At 42.9% G+C, this 17,710-nt stretch overlaps 2 protein-coding genes across 9 annotated transcripts in view; one reads left to right on the top strand and one right to left on the bottom strand.

Annotated features, from left to right (window-relative positions):
• Positions 1 to 262: 262 nt before the first annotated feature.
• Positions 263 to 16,538, top strand: EIF2D (eukaryotic translation initiation factor 2D). Of its 3 annotated transcripts, XM_041119657.1 has the most exons (16): positions 263 to 583; positions 1,437 to 1,627; positions 2,321 to 2,404; positions 4,550 to 4,640; positions 5,311 to 5,418; positions 6,063 to 6,352; positions 6,547 to 6,664; positions 7,113 to 7,158; positions 7,874 to 7,977; positions 9,859 to 10,017; positions 10,741 to 10,830; positions 10,937 to 11,032; positions 11,999 to 12,119; positions 12,265 to 12,439; positions 12,545 to 12,629; positions 14,940 to 16,538. In XM_041119657.1, exons 1-15 carry the CDS (start codon positions 528 to 530, stop codon positions 12,613 to 12,615), a joined length of 1,800 nt encoding a protein of 599 aa, XP_040975591.1. In that variant the 5' UTR covers positions 263 to 527; the 3' UTR covers positions 12,616 to 12,629; positions 14,940 to 16,538. The 3 variants fall into 3 exon arrangements, with proteins under 3 accessions (XP_040975591.1, XP_029855199.1, XP_029855200.1); XM_029999339.2 differs by lacking the exon at positions 14,940 to 16,538 and having other exon boundaries at positions 264 to 583; positions 12,545 to 12,812; XM_029999340.2 differs by lacking the exons at positions 263 to 583; positions 1,437 to 1,627; positions 14,940 to 16,538 and adding an exon at positions 3,632 to 3,797 and having other exon boundaries at positions 12,545 to 12,812.
• The window catches only part of RASSF5 (Ras association domain family member 5), a 35,528-nt gene continuing 31,249 nt past the window's right edge, over positions 13,432 to 17,710 (bottom strand). For all 6 annotated transcript variants that reach the window (XM_029999344.1, XM_029999346.2, XM_029999345.1 and 3 more), the window contains one exon: positions 13,432 to 16,617. In XM_029999344.1, the coding sequence (XP_029855204.1) occupies positions 16,465 to 16,617 (153 nt within the window). In that variant the 3' untranslated portion in view covers positions 13,432 to 16,464. The remainder of the gene's footprint in view (positions 16,618 to 17,710) is intronic.

Consider the following 17,710-nt stretch of genomic DNA (forward strand, 5'->3'; position numbering starts at 1 on the left):
GCCCACCCGCCGTCGGGCGGCGCCTGCGCAGTGGCGGCGGCTCGGAGGGAGGGAGCGGGCCAGAAAAACGGGGCGGAAGGGGGGGCTTTCGCCGCCCGTAGGCCTCCCCTGGTAACCGGCAGAGCACCCTCCTCACCAAAAAAAAAAAAAAAAAAAAAAGAGCCCTTACGGTTTAAAATCCGTATGCGAAACGTTGGGGTTTCATTGCCCGTTTCTCGCCTCTCTCAGTCTCCCGGTACCCCGCCCCAGGGGCCCCCTCGCAGGACACAGCGTTTGGGGAGAGGAAAAGGCTCCGTCGGGCAGAAAACCCGCAACGCCGGCGAGGCGGCTCACGGCGACCGCCTTCCCCCGCGCGGAGCCCGAACCCGCACGGGCCCCGGGGCGGGGGGAGCGAGCCGGGCGGTCTGAGCGAGGTTTGGCGGGGAGGCGGTTTCCAGCCGGACGCTTTTGTACCGCGGGACGGCGGCCATGGCGGCCGCTGCGGCCTGAGGGGGAACCAGGCGGCGGCTGGGGGGCGCGGGCCCGCCATGTTCTCCAGGGCGTTCCGGGTGAGATCCAACACCGCCATCAAAGGGTCCGACCGGTGAGTGCTGGGCCGGAGCACCCCCCCCCCGCCCCGGCCCCGCCGCGCCGAGGACGGGGAGGCCCGGAGGCGGGAGGCCGGGGGGCTCGGCTGAGGGGAACGGCTCGATCCCGCTGCCGGGCCGGCCCTCGGGCGCGGCGGTGCTGGCCGGCAATCGCCGTCCGGCGTCGGTCTCGGGCGAGGGCAGCGGCTCTGCCCCCGCGGAGAGGCGGGGGGGGCCCGGGGCAGGCGGGGAGCTGCGGCTGGTTTGGCCTGGCACCTGTGGTAAACGCGAACGGTTGAAGGTGCTGCCCTCCTTAAACTAGACTTAAATGAACGGTTTCGTCCAGGCCTAGCTGATCCTTCTTTACTTCTATGTTCTCGCGTAGCCGTGCTAGGCCGGCTTGCCGATCTGTGAATGGCCACGCAAACCCGCCTTGTGCCGGTCACCGTGTCTTAAACGTCAATTAAAAATGGGGGGAGAGGGAAATCTGCCTGCACCCCTGCTCCTCCGTGCGGGAGGCTGTAGGCGACAGGCTGGGCCGAGCGAGCCTGACACCCCCAGATCTGTGCTCAGGAGCTCAGAGCAGTAGTGAAACCACAGTGCGAAACGGGGGCAAAGACAGCAGCAGGAGCTGTAAGCAGGTGTTTAAGGAAGAATACGAGCAAGGCCAGCATATTTGGACTTTTCCCGGTATTCTTCCAGCATGCAACTATCTCATTTGTAAAGCCAGACACAAATGCTTGAGATTATCTTCTGTGAAAAAGTGGGAATTGCGTGAACAGCCAACAAAATAGTAACTACTGATCTAGGAATTATTTTGAGGCATGGTCTAGACAGCTTTGTAACACGCTTATGACTTTATCATTACAGGAGAAAACTACGAACCGATGTTGCGGCAGCTTTTCCTAACCTTAGTGCTGAACAATTGACTGAGTTTATTCCAAACAAGGAAGAGCTTAATGTCATCAAAATATACTCTCACAAAGGGGAGGCCATCACTGTTTACATGAATAACAGGAACCCAATACTGTTTGAAATTGAGAAAGCTCTGTATCCAACAGGTATGGGCAGTGGACTAGAATAATCCTCCCTCTTTACCTACTGGGCACCAGCCTTTCCCCAAAAGATTTCCTTGTCTCTGTCTTAAGTACTTATCACTATTGTATCGGTATATTTCATAATCTTTAGCGCATTTATTCTGCCAGCACCTTTGCGACATCGGTGGCATTTCTGGATTCTTTCTGCAAAAAGGCACCTGACGTGCTCAGAGGTTAAAAGACTTGTTTCCCGGTTTCTAAGTCATAGTTTAGCATCTTAGCCCCTTTTCTCTCTCTTGTCCACTGCAAGGTGTAATTCCAAGAAGCATGATGTCCACTTCCAGGCAGCCCTGGAATTAGGCAATGAATTGCTCTGATATTCTATGCTTTTATTTTTCCCATACCCAGCAATTCTCCCCTGTTGGACTAGCATTTTAGTGCCAAGTGTCCTTGATTTAAGGAAAATAATGCAAACATTTATCTATATCCTTTACAATAATTCACAGGGGCTTGAATTAACTAGCAGTTTATTTTTCTCCATCACATCTACTAATTATTGTAGGGTTGTTCTGACTTCAGATTTCTTGATTACCTGAGTAACAGGGGAGTGCTTAGTTGTGGTTAGTATTGTACTGCTTAGTCTTAAAGATGGGAAGAAGCAACAGCTAGAGAAGTTTTTAATGATGCATCTTTAAATTTGGTTCTGTTTTGGGACAGTGTACACTCTGTGGGTCTACCCAGATCTTCTCCCTGCTTTTTCAACATGGCCCCCTGTGCTACAGAAACTAGCAGGAGGAGCAGGTAAGAGGTCTAGAACTTTGTCACATTGCATTGCAAAAAGGAGTTGCCTTCAGGGCTGCTTTGATGTTATCTTGCCCAGTGGCAAAAATGTACCTGAAACAAAAAAGTATAAAGAATAAGTACTCAAAAGTAATTCATGGTGATGTCCTAAAAAGGAAAATAAATTAGCTGTAAAAAAGTCTGTGAATGAAACAAAGCAGGTCAAGCTGTTTAAATGCAGTAACCTGTTCAGTGTGGGAGTCTCAGACTTGGAAATGTCTTCTCAGGGTGATAAGCAACTCTGAATTGGGACACAGAGCTGCCTGTGTCATTGGTCTGTCTTTTTTGTAACTTTCCTTGAGCAGCTGAGTTTCTTTGCTGCCACCCTGCTTCCTGTCAGTTCAGAGGTGAACTAGCTTATCCTATGGATAAGAAGTGAGTTTATATTGGAACCTACAATTGTAATCGCTGTCAGGTAAATGGTGGATTGTGCAGGTGAGGTTGGATTTGAATTCCTGGATTACTGGCTCTACCACCTAATTATGGAGCAAGACTAAAAAGAAAGGATTCTATTTTCTGGAACCTGCTTTGGACGCAGTTCAGACTCATGAGAATCAGGTCTTTATAAACTTTAAATTGCTGAACTGCTCAACCAGAAAAAGATTAAATTGCAGCCACTGCGGCCTTAGTCTGTAAATGGAAGTGTACATGTAGGAAGAGATGTCTTTTTTCCATTACACAGTATCTAAAGTAGAACTCAAGTCCCTCTGTTCACTTTGTTTGCTTTTGGGGAAATAAAGGGCTTGAATGTGTAGCTGTGATAGACATCTGAGCAAGCCTTGCTGCTGGCTTGTAGTGACCTAGTTTCTGGGAAAAAAAAAGTCTTGCTAATGGGGGAAGAGGGCTAATTGATGAAAGAGGGCTGCAGGTCATTCATCTCCCATGGCAACCAGGCTACCTCTGGGTACGATCCAAAGATAAGAAGCTGGCCACGGAGACAATGGCCAACAAAGGCAGAGGGGAGAGGTAGAGCCACATCTCAGAAAAAAGAGGAAAGGCATGAGACTATCCAGTGCTGCAGACGTGGAGGGAGGGAGCAGATTTAGGGACCGTTCAGTTACAAAGAGGAGCATCAAAGTAGTGCTATCCGTGAATTCAAATATTTACTGTCTGCCCTGGTTATTTACATAATATACATATGCTACTTACCTTGTCACGTTAAGGTCTTTATGTGATTTCTGTCCTCAGAGATCTGGAGCCTTGATTGCAATTGCAGAGTTCATTCTAGATTTGCTGAAAGTAGTTGTGACAGTGAATGGGAGGAAAAATATTGTTGGCTTCTTCAGCATACACATTAAATCTATGATGCTGAGAAAAAAGTGAGATGCCTTCAAAACCAAACCATGGAACACAGGTCAGTCCATGAGACTGCAAGCTCTAGACAATTACAGCTGCTATGAGGGAGGGCAGATGCTCTTTACCTAATTTGGTGATGACATGGTGCCATATGTGCGGCATGGAAAACTGTTCTTTACTCACATGCCGGTTTATTCATCCCAGGTATGGAAAGCAGAAGGAAGCACACAACAAGTTTTACTGTTTCTGTCCAGATTAGCAAGGAGATGGTTAAGGCTGCTTCCTCATGCTAAGGAGAGTTTACAGCTGAGTGCAGGCAGCTGTTGTGTCAGATCAGGAGGGTTGGGTTGGCAGTGGCAAATTTTAGGCAATTCTCTCTTCAGGGAGAGAGCTACTGGGATAACCTGCCCCTGGGACAGCAAGATTGAAGGGTCATTCCAGACACACCTCCTTGTTCCTTTCTTTTTCCATGTCATTAATGAAGAGTAATGCTCTCTAGGCTGGGAGCTCGTACCTTTCTGTTAAAAACTACTCCCTTCGGGCCTGACAATGCAAGGGGCTGAGCATGCTTAGCTCCTCTGCAATTTTTTGGGATGTGCCCAGCACCCTTGTGAACTGGATCCCTTACTCCACAGGATGGTAGCAAGATGTGCTGCCTTACTAGGAGAAACAGAGAATCATGTTTTATCTGGCATGTGCTCAGCTATTAACAGGCTTGTGTTTTTGCTGAGTAACAGGAGGGATGGGGGTGGAGGAGGTAGTGGCTGAGTCTTTCATTGAGAAATGGATGTGCTTTATTCTTTTCTTCAGATCTGATGCTGCCAGGAGTTGTAGTGCCATCTTCTGGCTTTCCTCAAGTAGAGCGGGGCACGCTCTGTGCTGTCACCCTCTTGGGAAACAGGTACAGAGGATTCTTTATTCATACCTTTTCTTAGAAACCAAAAATGAAATGAAGCTATTTTTTACAGGAAGACTCTGGGGGTTTTGAGGAAATAAAAGCAGAATTGTTCTTGTGCATTTGATGCACTGTGGGCCTAAACAATGGAAAATACAGCAGAAAAAAAAAATCCACTGAAGTTTCTGGGTTAGGATATATTTGAGCTCGGGCGGACAGCTTTGCAAATTGGTTCTTTTGGACCTGCGGGGGCACAACTGGTAGATTTGTTTCGAAAGAGTAATTTTTTTAACAAAAGATTGTATTCTGCGTAGTTGTCTTTTTGTCCATGAGGAAATTCAGAGTGAGGGAGCAGTGCTAAAGCTGTTGGTTTTTTTCCCCACTGCTAGTTCTTTTGGCAGTGCATATGCTTCTTGTAGTTTATTAAAGCAAAGAATGCATCACTGCACAACCTTCACTTCAGTATCACAGCTGCACATATCCTTGGGATTCTTTGGAAGACTTTACATACCAGAAAGATGGGACAAAACCAGAAAACTCCTAGGTGCTTTAAAAAATGCAAGTGGTAAAGAACAAGGACATTGCAAGAGAAATTTGGTATATCACAATGGCTCAGTCTGTCTTTGTCTAGAGTAGCACAGTGTATGTGTGCTGTAACACTCCCTTCTTTTCCCAGAGCTCCAGTAGCAGTTGCAGTTGCCACTATGTCCACTGCAGAGATGCTGGCTGCTGGAATGAAAGGGAAGGGCTTTGCTGTGTTGCACACTTACATGGATCACCTCTGGTGGGTATATTGCCAGGCATTTGGTAAAATGTGTAACAAGTCTCATGTGTTTACTAAAACCAACATCTGTGCCCCAGTAAGTTTAATCTGTTAGTTCAACATATTGAGTTATTTGGGTACAGTTTAGATATGACCATCATTAAGGTTTTGGCTACATTGTTTTGATGGCCACACTTTTCTGACAGAAGCAGGTGTCTGTCCTGACATCTATCCATTATATACATATTGGAAATAGATATATGAAATTACTCATTTGATTCAGTTCCTTCAACCTGAGTGTAATTATTATAGAAATGAAGCTAGAACATCCCTGTTACTCTGATTTTAGAAAATCTTGTTCTATCAAAAGTGAACTTTGAATGACTTTTGCTTAAAAACGGTCAACTGTGCCAGTCTCAACCAAATAAATGAGTTGCTCTGCATTTGGATTCAACTAGTCTGCTCGGTTTTAACTTCAGATTCATGGGGGGAACATGGAGTTTATGGAGAAAGATGAGTTAAAAATAAATTTTATGGTTTTGAGAATGTGGAAAAAGATCCTTGCAGCTGCCAGTGCCTTTTATCATGGTGACATTTGTTCATTGTCCTATGGGTTTCAAAGCAGTAAACAGAAAGCTATGTTATGCTTTTTCTTCCTTTTCTAGGGAATATGGTGACAAATCTTATCCTCCTACCTTAGCTCCCTTGGTAACAGATTCTGCTGAAAAGGAGAGTGCTGAAGATGAGGAAGAGATGGAGGGGAAAGAGCCTGTCATCAGCTTCTCCACTGACCCATTGCAGCATGTGGACGTTGGTGATTTGAGCCTGAAGGGGCGAGACAGTTGTACAATACTGTTGGGAAAGGAGGAACTCAATGAGAACAGAGCTGCAGAAACAGCTGAAGACGCCAACACAGAGGTTCAGCAGGAAGCTGAAGACAGTAGGACTCCACAAGGTATTTTTGCATACAAATGAAACCAAACTATGCCCCTTTGGTTTGCTGAAGCCCGTACCCACAACCTAGATTACCATGCATTGTAGACAGCTCACTGTGAGAACGAGGTAGAGACAGTTCTGTGTGGTCTGAAGGAACTGCGTGCTGTGTTCTGAAAGACAGACTACTCATGGCTTGTCCTTTTTTCCCTGCAGAGCAAATGGATGCATTATTTAATCAGTGCTTTTTTCATGCCTTAAAATGCAAAGTAAAGAAGTCGGATCTCCCTCTGCTCACCAGCACATTTCTACGCAGCCATATGTTCTCATGCTGGTATGTGGTAAGAAGATTGTCTTTGGATTTGCATGCTGGGTTTTTGTCTTTAAAACTGTGGAGATCAAGTGTGATATTTAGGATGAAGTTTTTGACTCAAAAATAAAATTCAGTCCTTATCTAAGGTTACCTGAGATTATGCTCACTTCTTACGTCAAATGCTTTGATGTGAGGATTGTCCAGAGCAGGATATGCACTTGGTAGCTAACTTGAGTTGGCTGACATTTGTTTCAAGATCATTTAGTCACTTAAATGGCTGTTTGCCTATCCATAGGAACATCAGCACTAGTTTCACCATCATATTCTATTTGTTAGCTTGTTTGAAGTAATTCTTTCTCTGTATGATTTGTATTTCCACTGTTAAGAAACTTCTAGCATAAGTAGCAAGATTTAAGAAGAAATGAAGGGTGACTTGTAACTAAAGAACTTTTAAAAAATCCATTTATAGCCCTGCTGGACAACAATTGGACATAAAGAAATCAAGCTACAAGAAGGTGAGATTTTTCTGTCATTTTTTTGCATTAATTTAAATAAGGTATGGAAGGAGAGAAAAAGTTTGAACTTGTAATTGTTCAAGTGTTAGTAAAACAAACAGATAAACAAAAAGCCTAGAAGCTGTTATTAAAAGCCAAGTTCTTTTTCTCAACTCTCTGCTCCTGTGGGATCCAGGGAGAAAAGTAATTGTCCTGAAAACATGAGCATTGGTCTGCTTTGAATGCAGCTAATGCTATCTGCCACTATATACTGCGATAGCTATTAAAGGGTTCTGATCTTGTGGGACAGTGCAATTGCAAGAAGAGGCCATTCCTTTTCTAAAGCTGTTAATGAACAAAAATGAAGAAAAAAGAGACAATATTGTCCCTGTTGTGTAGATGGCAAGGAAAGACAAAATGCATTGCCAAAGATCTCCCAGTAATTCATGTGAGATGTACTGCGATTTGGCTAAGAGAGTCCCAGAACAAACAGATGGCAGACCTACAAAAGGAACACTTGCTTTTACTCTGTTTTAGAGCCAGACAGAGGTACTCACTGCTCCTTAGCAATTGCTGTGTTTAGAGAAGCAAAGGTGGTGGTGGTGGTGTTGTTTTGGTTTTGGGGTTTTTTTGAAGAAGTTTTTCTGATTTAGCAAGTAACTTTAGGGCAGTCAGAAACACATGAACAGGAATTTTAAATGCTTGACTCCACGTTTCTGATTGTTGCTTCCTTCAGTTCTCTAAATTCCTGCAATGTATGCAGCACCAGAAGATCTTACAAGTGAAGGAGCTGAACAAAGGTGTGGAGAGCATCGTGGAAGTGGACTGGAAACATCCAGAGTATGTAGAATATTGTAGTCTTTTAAAGAGCTGGTAGTCTCTGAAAGAAGGGAGTGGAATCTGCTACTTCCAGCTCTATTACCTATACTCTACTTGAATTCCTGTTCTGAATAGCTGTAGCAGCCCTCATTTCCTAATCTTAATGTGCTATGGAGGGGTTTTATACCCTGCTTCTGTACAACATTGCTTATGTTTCCTGCTCTTGTGAAGTTCTTCCAGGTAAACTATATTCTTCCTTCTTTACTCAGTGGCACTGAGCATGCTTAAAGTCTTATGACAGTGTCGTGATCTCCGCCTTGCCTTTCTTGTCAGTTGTGCATTCATCCATAGAACTTAAGATCAAAAAGTACTGTTAAATGATCTGAAAGTTGCACATGGCTCTTTATCCTTGTAGCGGGTGTACAAATTTTCCATAGAAATGGCTTTGAAAATGTTAAGGAGGATTCAATTCATTGCAATTTGTTGCAGTGTTAGAATGACAATTTCTGGCATCCAGTTTGGATACTAATAAAAGAGTTACAGTATCAAGCCTGTTAGCAGTCACTAAAAAGTACATTCCTTTGACAGTGTCTTGATAGTTTGCGTGAGTTTGTTGTTGTTGGGGGAAGGGAAGCGAGAAGCTTTGAAACCCACCAGGCAGTTTTCCATCTATTTAACAGTGACTATAATGGTATGACTGTTTTATGCCCTCCCAGTTTAAGCAGGTCTCCCCCTCTCCATTCCATCTATGTGCTGGGACAACTCATTGTTCAGCTTTGAAGTGAACTTACCTGTCTAAACAATAACTCCAGTAAAAAGATGACTGCTGCTGAATAAATGCTCATGAAACTACAGTCTCAGAATGTCATACAGGATCAAATCAAGCAGTTTGCAAGATCAGAAGCCAAAGTTATAATCTCAAAAAAAAAAAATTTCCTGTTTTCCATTACACATATTGATTTGCAAAAATACTCTTACCCTTTCAGTTACTTATTACCCAATTCCTTTATTGGTGTTTCTATTATCTTTCTAAGGTTTAGCAGATACCTCACATCAAGAACATCCTACTTGTTCCTTCTGCATATTGGCATGTTAGCTCTCTCTTGAAATTTCCCAGCGCGCCTGAGGCTTCCTCTTCTGTAACGTCTCCTTGGCAACTAATGGAGTGGAGAATATTTCTGTAGATAGCAGCATATCTTCTGCATTTGGAAAGAAGCAGAATTACTTTGACTTTTTGCATTAACTTTTCTTTCATTAAACTTGGCCTTATCATTAGGAGACAGGCATACTCAAACTCAGTTTGTCAATTCTCTTACCTGCGAGCATAGAATCTGCAGCTCTGGTCAATGAAATGAGACTCTAGCTCCTGCAGTGATACAGTTCTTACCCCTCTCTTCCAGAATTGCCCTTTTTCAGTGACCACTAAAGAATCATTGTACATTTGTGGAGAGTATAGTTGGTTTTTTTTAATTTAATTCTAGCAATTCTATGGAATGGGGCAGCATCCTTTGAATTATGGCAGTTGTCTAATTACGAGAATCAAATATGCCTAGAATAGGTGGAGAGATTAACTTTTTCCCATCATATAGGGCTTTACTCAGAGTGAAAAGTGTTTAATATCAGCTGAGTTAAGGTGCTTATTTATGTGTATCTTCTTTGAAATGTGTACAAAGACAAATTTAGTAATTGTAGCTAATTGCTTCAAAACACTGTTCTTTCACCATGTTCTTTAATCCAGAGACACAGGCCCCCCACTGCAATGGAATGCATGTGGAGGAACTGACATACTATACAACAGACCAGAAAGCTTTTTGTGCAACTCTGCTAGGTTTTAGTTTCTCAGTGAAATGGAAGTGCTAAGTTTCAATTCCTTTCACTCATGCCAAATAATTCTCATTTCAGCATTAAAGCATTTGCAGTACCTGAAGGATTTTCTTCAGCCTCTGCTGGCCAAGACAGCAAGAGTGAAGACAGAGAAAAAGTGTACCATGCTCCTGAAATCATTCCACTTTATGGGGTCTCAACAAAAATGATCCCACTCTTTCAGGAATCTGGACACAGGTAAGCACTAGAAAAGTACAAAAAAACCCATTGTTACACAAAGAGAGAGACTAGCAAACCTATGCTGCTACCATTTTGTTAGCCCTTATTGGAGGGCCCTGCAATGCTGTCAGGAAAGGTGATGGGAATCAAGAATACATTCATTGCTTCACAAAGGGAAGAAAGAGAAGAGGCTGTGACAACCGCATTCAGCAAGTACTCACATCACTTCTCCCACAGCTAAGGAGGTGATAGCTCAAGTGTCAAAATTGATATATTTTACTTGGATTGTCTTAATTTGCCATTGGGTAAGGCATATTCTGCCCACCTACAGTATGGTTTACTGAAAAGAGGATGCTCAGATAATTTAAAGAACTCACTTGCCTCCTTGTGCCCTAATCTTGTCTGTTTTGATGTAGTTTAGATAGCACTCAGTGGCAGCCTTTCTCCAGATGAGCACTTTTGTACTTTATCCACTGAAGTTAGGTGTGCCATTAGGGTCATCCTCCCAAACTAGGTTCCCAGAACCAAGAGTTTTAGAGTCTCTGTAATTACTGCTGTGAGCCTTTTATCTGGTATACAGCAGCTAAGGTGTAATAAGAAATCACCCCCTAGCAGATGTGTTTCAATATTGAGCTGTTGCTACCGAATGTTGTCAGGGTAGTTGGAGTCTTCTGTCTTAGCGACAGAACCCAACACCTAACAACTTAAAGTAGTAAGCGAAAAAGTTTTCTTTCTCTTTAGAAAAGGCAGCATCCTCTCAAGCAGCGAGGTGAGAAACATCATCATTAACTATGTGAAGACTAATGAGTTGGTTGATGAAACAAACAAAAAGTAAGTAGACATGGAAGTCGTCCTACCCTGCTTCCGCAGGAGATGCTGAAGTTAGAGGAAAAAAGTGAACTTGTTCGCTTCTAACGCGTGTGTTTTGTTTTTGTAGCTTTGTAAAGGTGAATGCCATTCTGTGCGACTGCCTGTTAGATAAATCAGAACAAGATGAAATCTCAAAACTTAAATGGGATGACCTCTTGAGCAGGTGACTTTTCCCAATGTAGTGTTTCAGTATTACACAGATATATAGCATGCAACTCAAAGCCACATGTTATTGGAGCTACCCAAGTTGTAACTTCCTACTGGTAATACAACAAAAAATATCCAGAGACCTTCACTTGAAGGATCTCTCATTCTCCACCACTTAACAAGCACCTAGCATTAACTGTTGTTGTTAGGGTTTTTTCGTTTACCTGCTAACCACTTACTTACCAGGGAAAGCTTCCTAAAGAAAAAGTGCCTGGTTTTGTGGATAATCTGTATGTACATATTTATAAAGCCATCCTTTTCAATAGATAGCTGAACATGCCCTTTTTAGGCCATGCTCATCATCCTGCTCTTTATGTGCAGGACAACTTCTGCATTTACAACCTAAACCCACCTTCTAGGTCCAAGAGGCCTGAGTATCTGACACAAGACCATTGCTTCCATGTACTGAAAAACTTTGCCTAAATATCCCCAATGTGTTTCTTGCCTTGAGCTTCTTCCTCACACAGTGCTTCCACAGCACCTCCAGCAGCTTCCTTTATTTCTGAAGCCAAGTTTGCTCATGGGACAGTAACATAGTTTATGCTGAAATTTAAACTGAAGTTGCTTCACCTATCTGTGAACAATACAACTGAACAATAGCTTAAAGACAAAATTAAAGAAGGTTTTCCTCTACAAGACCCAATTTATAAAATTGTACCAGTAACAGTCTAAGCTATAATTTTTGCAAGTCAGGAGACTAGCTTTCTTTTTAGTCAGTCCCTTTCTTTAAATAATAGCTAGGATGCAAATCTTTGCATGAGATCATCATGCATTATCTTCTTAAGATACAAATTTTTCTCACATGTAGAATCTTGGCTTTCATGTAGTCTCAAAAACCTGTGAGAGGCCGCAGTGGAAAAGCAGAGTTAACATCAGCCTTGCTGTACTGTATAGACTAATTGGATGTATAAACTTTGTTCAGGTGCCTTGAACGACTGCAGCCCTTACACCAGGTAACATTTTTTGGACAAGAACCTATTGTGAGGAAAGGAAATATTGAGGCCATCGACATAACCATAGCACAGAGATCATCAAATAAAAAGGTAAAAAGAAAACTAACATTAGGGGTTTTGAGCAGAAGCCCAGATTCTGAGAGCAGCTTTGGCAGCTCGTTTTTCTGGGATGAATGAGACGTGACTTGCTAATACCTACAGCAGTGATGTTTGCAATAATTATTAAAACTTGTAGGTGACAATTATCAAGAACCTTGAGCTGTATGGTCTAGACCCACAGTGTGTGGCCAACATTCTGCAACAGAAAGTACAAGCCAGTGCCACCATCACCCCAGTACCAGGAACAAAAGACAGAGTTCAGGTCCAGATCCAAGGCAACCAAATCCATCATCTGGCCAAGATGCTGCTAGGTAAGTCGATTCTGGAACTGGGCTGGGACTGGTTACAGCAAGATACAGATTTTAATTCTTGAGCTCTGAATATTTACCTGAAGTGAACTCTTGGTTATGTTGCAGAAGAATACCAGCTACCTCGGAAATATATTCAAGGCCTTGAGAAGGCTCCAAAGCTTGGCCGGAGGAAGTAAGAGAAAAATCTACTGTAAGAATTACTCAGATCTCATTATTTATAGAAGTGTTCTGCCAACAAATCAAGGATAATGTACAGGCCCTATTCATTCAAAAATGAGTCCTGGATGTTTACAAGGTCTAGGATTCACCTAAATAATAATATTGCTCCAGCTGTCCATTTTTCATAAAAATAAAAAGCTGAATAAAACCCCTAGCATTATCCTCTTCCATGTATTTTCTAGAACTTCCTAATGGTGCACTGGTTTTCTGGCTACAGTGGCTTTTGGCTAGCTTAATATTTTGCTAAAAGATGCAAAGCAAGAGGCATGGTAGTAGAACCTCCACTGAAATGTAAGCAAGTATATTCCAACACATTGTTCTAGAACAGTCCAGTGTGTTGTGCCATAGGTTGTGTATGTCAGAAGTAAAACCCATTTGGTTTTAGATTTTATCCTTTTAAACATTTCCAGGTATTAGTATCAGACATTCCAGCACTGAGAATGAACTCTGTTAGCTGGATTTTTATGGTTTATATTACTTATATATATAATAAATACATTTTAATGTATGACATTAACTGTAATTTATCACAGGTAGACATGGGTAGCAGTTCTGTCAAATCCAGCTAAAATATTAAGAGATGATTATGGAACACTTTGGTCAGGTTTCACAGGGGTAGATGTTCTGTACCTTTTTCTTTAGCTGAAGCTTAAGCACTTCACAGTAGGGTTAAGAAATTTAAATTCACTTCTAGGAAGGATTCCTGTATTTTCCCTTTAGACTTAATACATGAAAGTTCCATAGGAGGGCGCCAGAAAAGGAAGTTAAAGAGATTTCTTTACTGACAGTTTTATTATCATTGTCTTTACACTGTCTGCATATGAACAAGTAGTTTCAGAACCTTCAAAAAAGCTGGAAGTGAGACATTTTTTAAAAATGCCATAGAATTACTAGGGAGTAGTAAAAATAAATTACAGCATTGCAAAAATGCATTTCACTTTGCCATAGAAGCTCTACTATTCCATTCTATACACATTATTTTACATGTTTTACAATAGACATGAAAAATAAATTCACACGAACTAGGCAAGACAATATACTAACCAAAGGCACTGCCAACAGTATTTTGCGCTTAGGGAAGGGGCCAATACTTCTATCCTAGCCACAGCTCAACTGACCATTGAGTTTCAAGATCTACCAATTCTTCAAATGCCCCATATCTCATCAAAACAAAAGAAACAGCCCTCCTCTTTGCAGGAGGTTTTCAGCAGCATTCACAGTAATTGCATAAGAAGCCATGCCTTCTACAAAATGTCAAAGACATGCTGGGTTCCAGGAAGGGAGAGGGAGACAGTCACCAAAACTCTAGTAGAAAACAACAAGAAAAAAGAAATCTTTACAACTTTTAGCCAGAAAGATAAGGGATTTAAAAACAAGCATCTGGATCTTACTTCTCAGAACCAATGGCAGTTTTTACAGTGTTCTTCCTCTTGACTGAACAGAAGTATTTATACAGTGCTTTCAAGACTCAAAGCACTAGATAAATGTTATTTAAATTACTTCACAAGTGCATGGTGAAGTAATAAGTATTCTTGTAAATGGACAAACAGCCCCAGAGCATGAAAATTGTTGCTCTATTTGGGCTGCCGCCACATTGTTAAAGGTCATCTGGGTGTAGAGTACAGTACAGCTGGGAGGCCCGTCCTGCACCATGTGCCAGAGGCCATAGCCCTGTTAGCAAACCCTTTTATACTACTGACTAAAACATGAGCTGGAACTAAGCTTGCAGAAAGTGGCATTTATACAAACCAAGGGGCTTTAAGTGATGCTGTTACTCTCTTACGGTTTATAAACAAACATACTCAAGTACAAATCTGAAAAAAAAAAAAAAAAAAAAAAAAAAAAAAAAAGATCCCAAGCAGTCACCTTCAAGAAAGAAACAAAACAGTTCCTCGTCCCTCTATGGACAAAAGCAGCCTCATCACAACAGTACTTTACTTTAGGTAACTAGGGGGACAGGACTGACAAGGCCTCTTGACAAAAGCCCCTTCCAACTTCCTCCTTAGCCCAAAATGCAAAGTTTTCACACCTAAGGAAAAAAAAAAGGCACTGAGGTAAATTTTAGACTCTTCCACATTGTCTCTGTGGTAACTGTTACCCAGTAACCTGTTGCTTCCCTTCCCACTTCACGCAGGTGGGATCACAGCAGTCTACAGTGAGCTCAAAGGGCCACTTGTTCATCAAGTCAATATGAAACCCTTTCACATGCTCCGTCTGAATCTGGCTAGTATTAATGTTCCGTTTTCTCTTTATGCTTTGTTGTGGTGCCCTGTGTAAACAGAGGGAAGACTGAACCTGGCTGTGTGCAGCGTGCTCGGTACAAAGCACTGAGAGTAAACATGGGGACCATCCTCTCTCAGACTGGCATCCCTGGAGCCTTCAGTGATCCCTGCATGGCATCAGCAAGATCAGGGTCTCGGTTAGAGTTATGGCAGTAACCGAGGCTCCCGCTCAAGGATTTTTATGAAGGATGTGCAGTGCATGCATTGGAGACGGTGGGAGCCCTGAGAGAGGGAGAGAGACTTCTGTCCTCTCCTAGCTCCACGTAGAGAGCAAAACCTGGTGACCATCCTGGACAAGCAGGCAGAGCACCGATTGCGAGTGGGGAGGGAGGGAAGGAGAACACGACATGTACAGAGTGGCACAGGGCAGGAGAGAATGGTGTGTCATGGACAGGAGCGGTAGGAAAGCAGTGCAAGGAGGGTTAGCAGGAGGAAGCACAGCATGAGAGAGTGGTGGGCGGAAAGCATCTGAGGCTAATAGTTACCTTACTCTTCCTGGTGCTAAGGCTTTCCCACACAGGCAGCCTGCGGTGCCACCTCCACACCCTGGCCCTGGTTGGAGCTCCTCTCCCTCAGTGCCAGACCCGTTCATAGCTCAAAATCAGTCTGATTTGTGAAAGGGATTTTGAGTTTTCCTGCATTCATCTGTTGGATATGTATTGCTAAACGTTCAATATCAAACCATTGGCCAGTGCCCCAACCATCATCTTTACACTTTTCAAACAGAATTTCTTAAAACATAGGTCCCAATTCCTATAGAGCAGAAAAGTGGTAAAACACTGGCTCAGCTAAGCATCATGGGTATTTGCTTTAACTCATATCTGTTTTCAAAATTGGAAGTTAAATAGAATCAAAATGGATGACTTCTCCTGGAATTAACATTACTAAGTTTCAGTAATACTTACTAACAGACTGTTTGGGTGTTGCAGCTGCCTTGGTGTCATAACTTGACATTTCCCTGGCTATCTTAGCCCTGAACAAGTCCGTCCGACATTGCTTACAGCTGCAACACCCACGTGGTTTGGTGCAACAACCTCCTCCACTTTATCTGCTGCTTCCTGTGCTCTACTTACGAAACGAGAACTCGGCCACGTGGGCACACGCAATGAGCCGCAGCACCTCTGAACAAGAACAAGCAAGTTGCTGGGAGGAGTGTGAACAGCAAGTGTTACCCTGCTCAAAACATTAGCCAGTAGATGTTCCTGTTGGGCTTAACACCGAGCGTTTTCCATGAAGCTTCTCCATCTGATGGTACAGCTGAAAAGCAAACCAGCAGCTGTGTTTGTTTGGTTTGTTGACGGGCACAGTTTTAAAACAGGCTTCCTGTTCTTTGACTGGCTCTGGTCCTGGGATAAGAGGTTTCAGAAGAAGAAAATGCAATACGCTCATTTTATGGGTGCTGTGAGCCAGTCCTTAATGGAAGGATGAAGAGGGAGAGTGACTACTATAAGGTGTCCTGAGAAGTGTCTTTTCATTTTAAAAATAATATCTAGCTTAGTCTGATGCCCAGTGCCTCCTGAAGGGTTATCCAGGCTTGCCTCTGGCTTCTTTCAAGGTCTGTTGCAGTCTCTGTTTAAACTTCTCGTACTTCCTTTGCACTTGCTGGATTTTGTCCTTTTCTTCTTTGTCCAGTATCATCAAGAAGTTCTGTAGCTCTGGGATGGAGAATGCGTCCCACTGCAAAAAGAGCAGAAACAGAGGGAAAGTAAGCACACACCGTTCACTTTACTGCTTTTGTGGGGGTTTTTGCCTGAATCTGCGAAGAGGAACAATAAAAGGCATTTAAACGTGGATCTGATCTCCAGATAGCTTAATCTCACAGCCTCATGTGAGAGGAATAGGATAATGGGCTACACCATAAAGGACCATCTCAGTCCTGAGCCCCTGAGACTGTAGATTTAATAGAAATTATCTTTACTCAGGTGAATTAAAGCTCCCCCTGTGCAAGGAATGACACAACTACCTAAGGAATTGAAAAATATATGGGAGTAACTGATATAACATTCACCTGCACTTCTTGTTATGAAGCAGGAGTGAGGTCCCAGCAGGAGCCAATTCTCTTTATTTTATTGCAAAATTATCAAAACTGTTTGAGCTTCAGTAAAGCTCGTGGCATGGGGTGTCAGCAGACAGGCTGCTCTGGCTGTCACCTACAACAGTGTCGGGCTGACAGCAAGGAACAGGCAGGCCACAGGCTGGTGATTGCAATCACTTAATAAATACTGCTTTATGTCTGCTCAGCACTGCCGCGGGAAGCCGGCATTCCTGCGGCATCCTTACCAACTGCAGTCCCGCTCCTCTGGCAGCACGGCACGTCCTGAACCACCCCGCGGCATGGAGCCACTCCCGGCATGGGAGGCAGAATCCCACAGGATGCAGAAGCTCCCAACATTTGCCTTCATTGTGGTGGGGAGCATTATTGCAACCAAAAACTGCTTGCGAATTTATTACCTGAGTGTCCCTGGCTTCTACTTAAATTAGTGGATTACTTACAACAGTGTTTAGCTAATCTAATTATTGAGGATTAACTCTGGGGTGGCATTGCTTGGTTCTGTAAACAGATTATAGGTTGGCCATCAAAACTGGCCTCAGCATTTTCACAGCTCAAGTTTAATTTTTTTAAAAATCGACATAATTTAGGAGCAATAAATGACCAAACTTTTTTTTTTTTTTTTTTTTTTTTAAAGTAAGGTACAACCAGTCCATTCAGCTGGTAATTTAAGTTTGGAGAAAAGCTGGTATCACACTCAGTATTTTAGAAGGCAAACCC

This window comes from Aquila chrysaetos, chromosome 24 (assembly GCF_900496995.4).
Source record: "Aquila chrysaetos chrysaetos chromosome 24, bAquChr1.4, whole genome shotgun sequence".
Taxonomy (NCBI): domain Eukaryota; kingdom Metazoa; phylum Chordata; class Aves; order Accipitriformes; family Accipitridae; genus Aquila; species Aquila chrysaetos.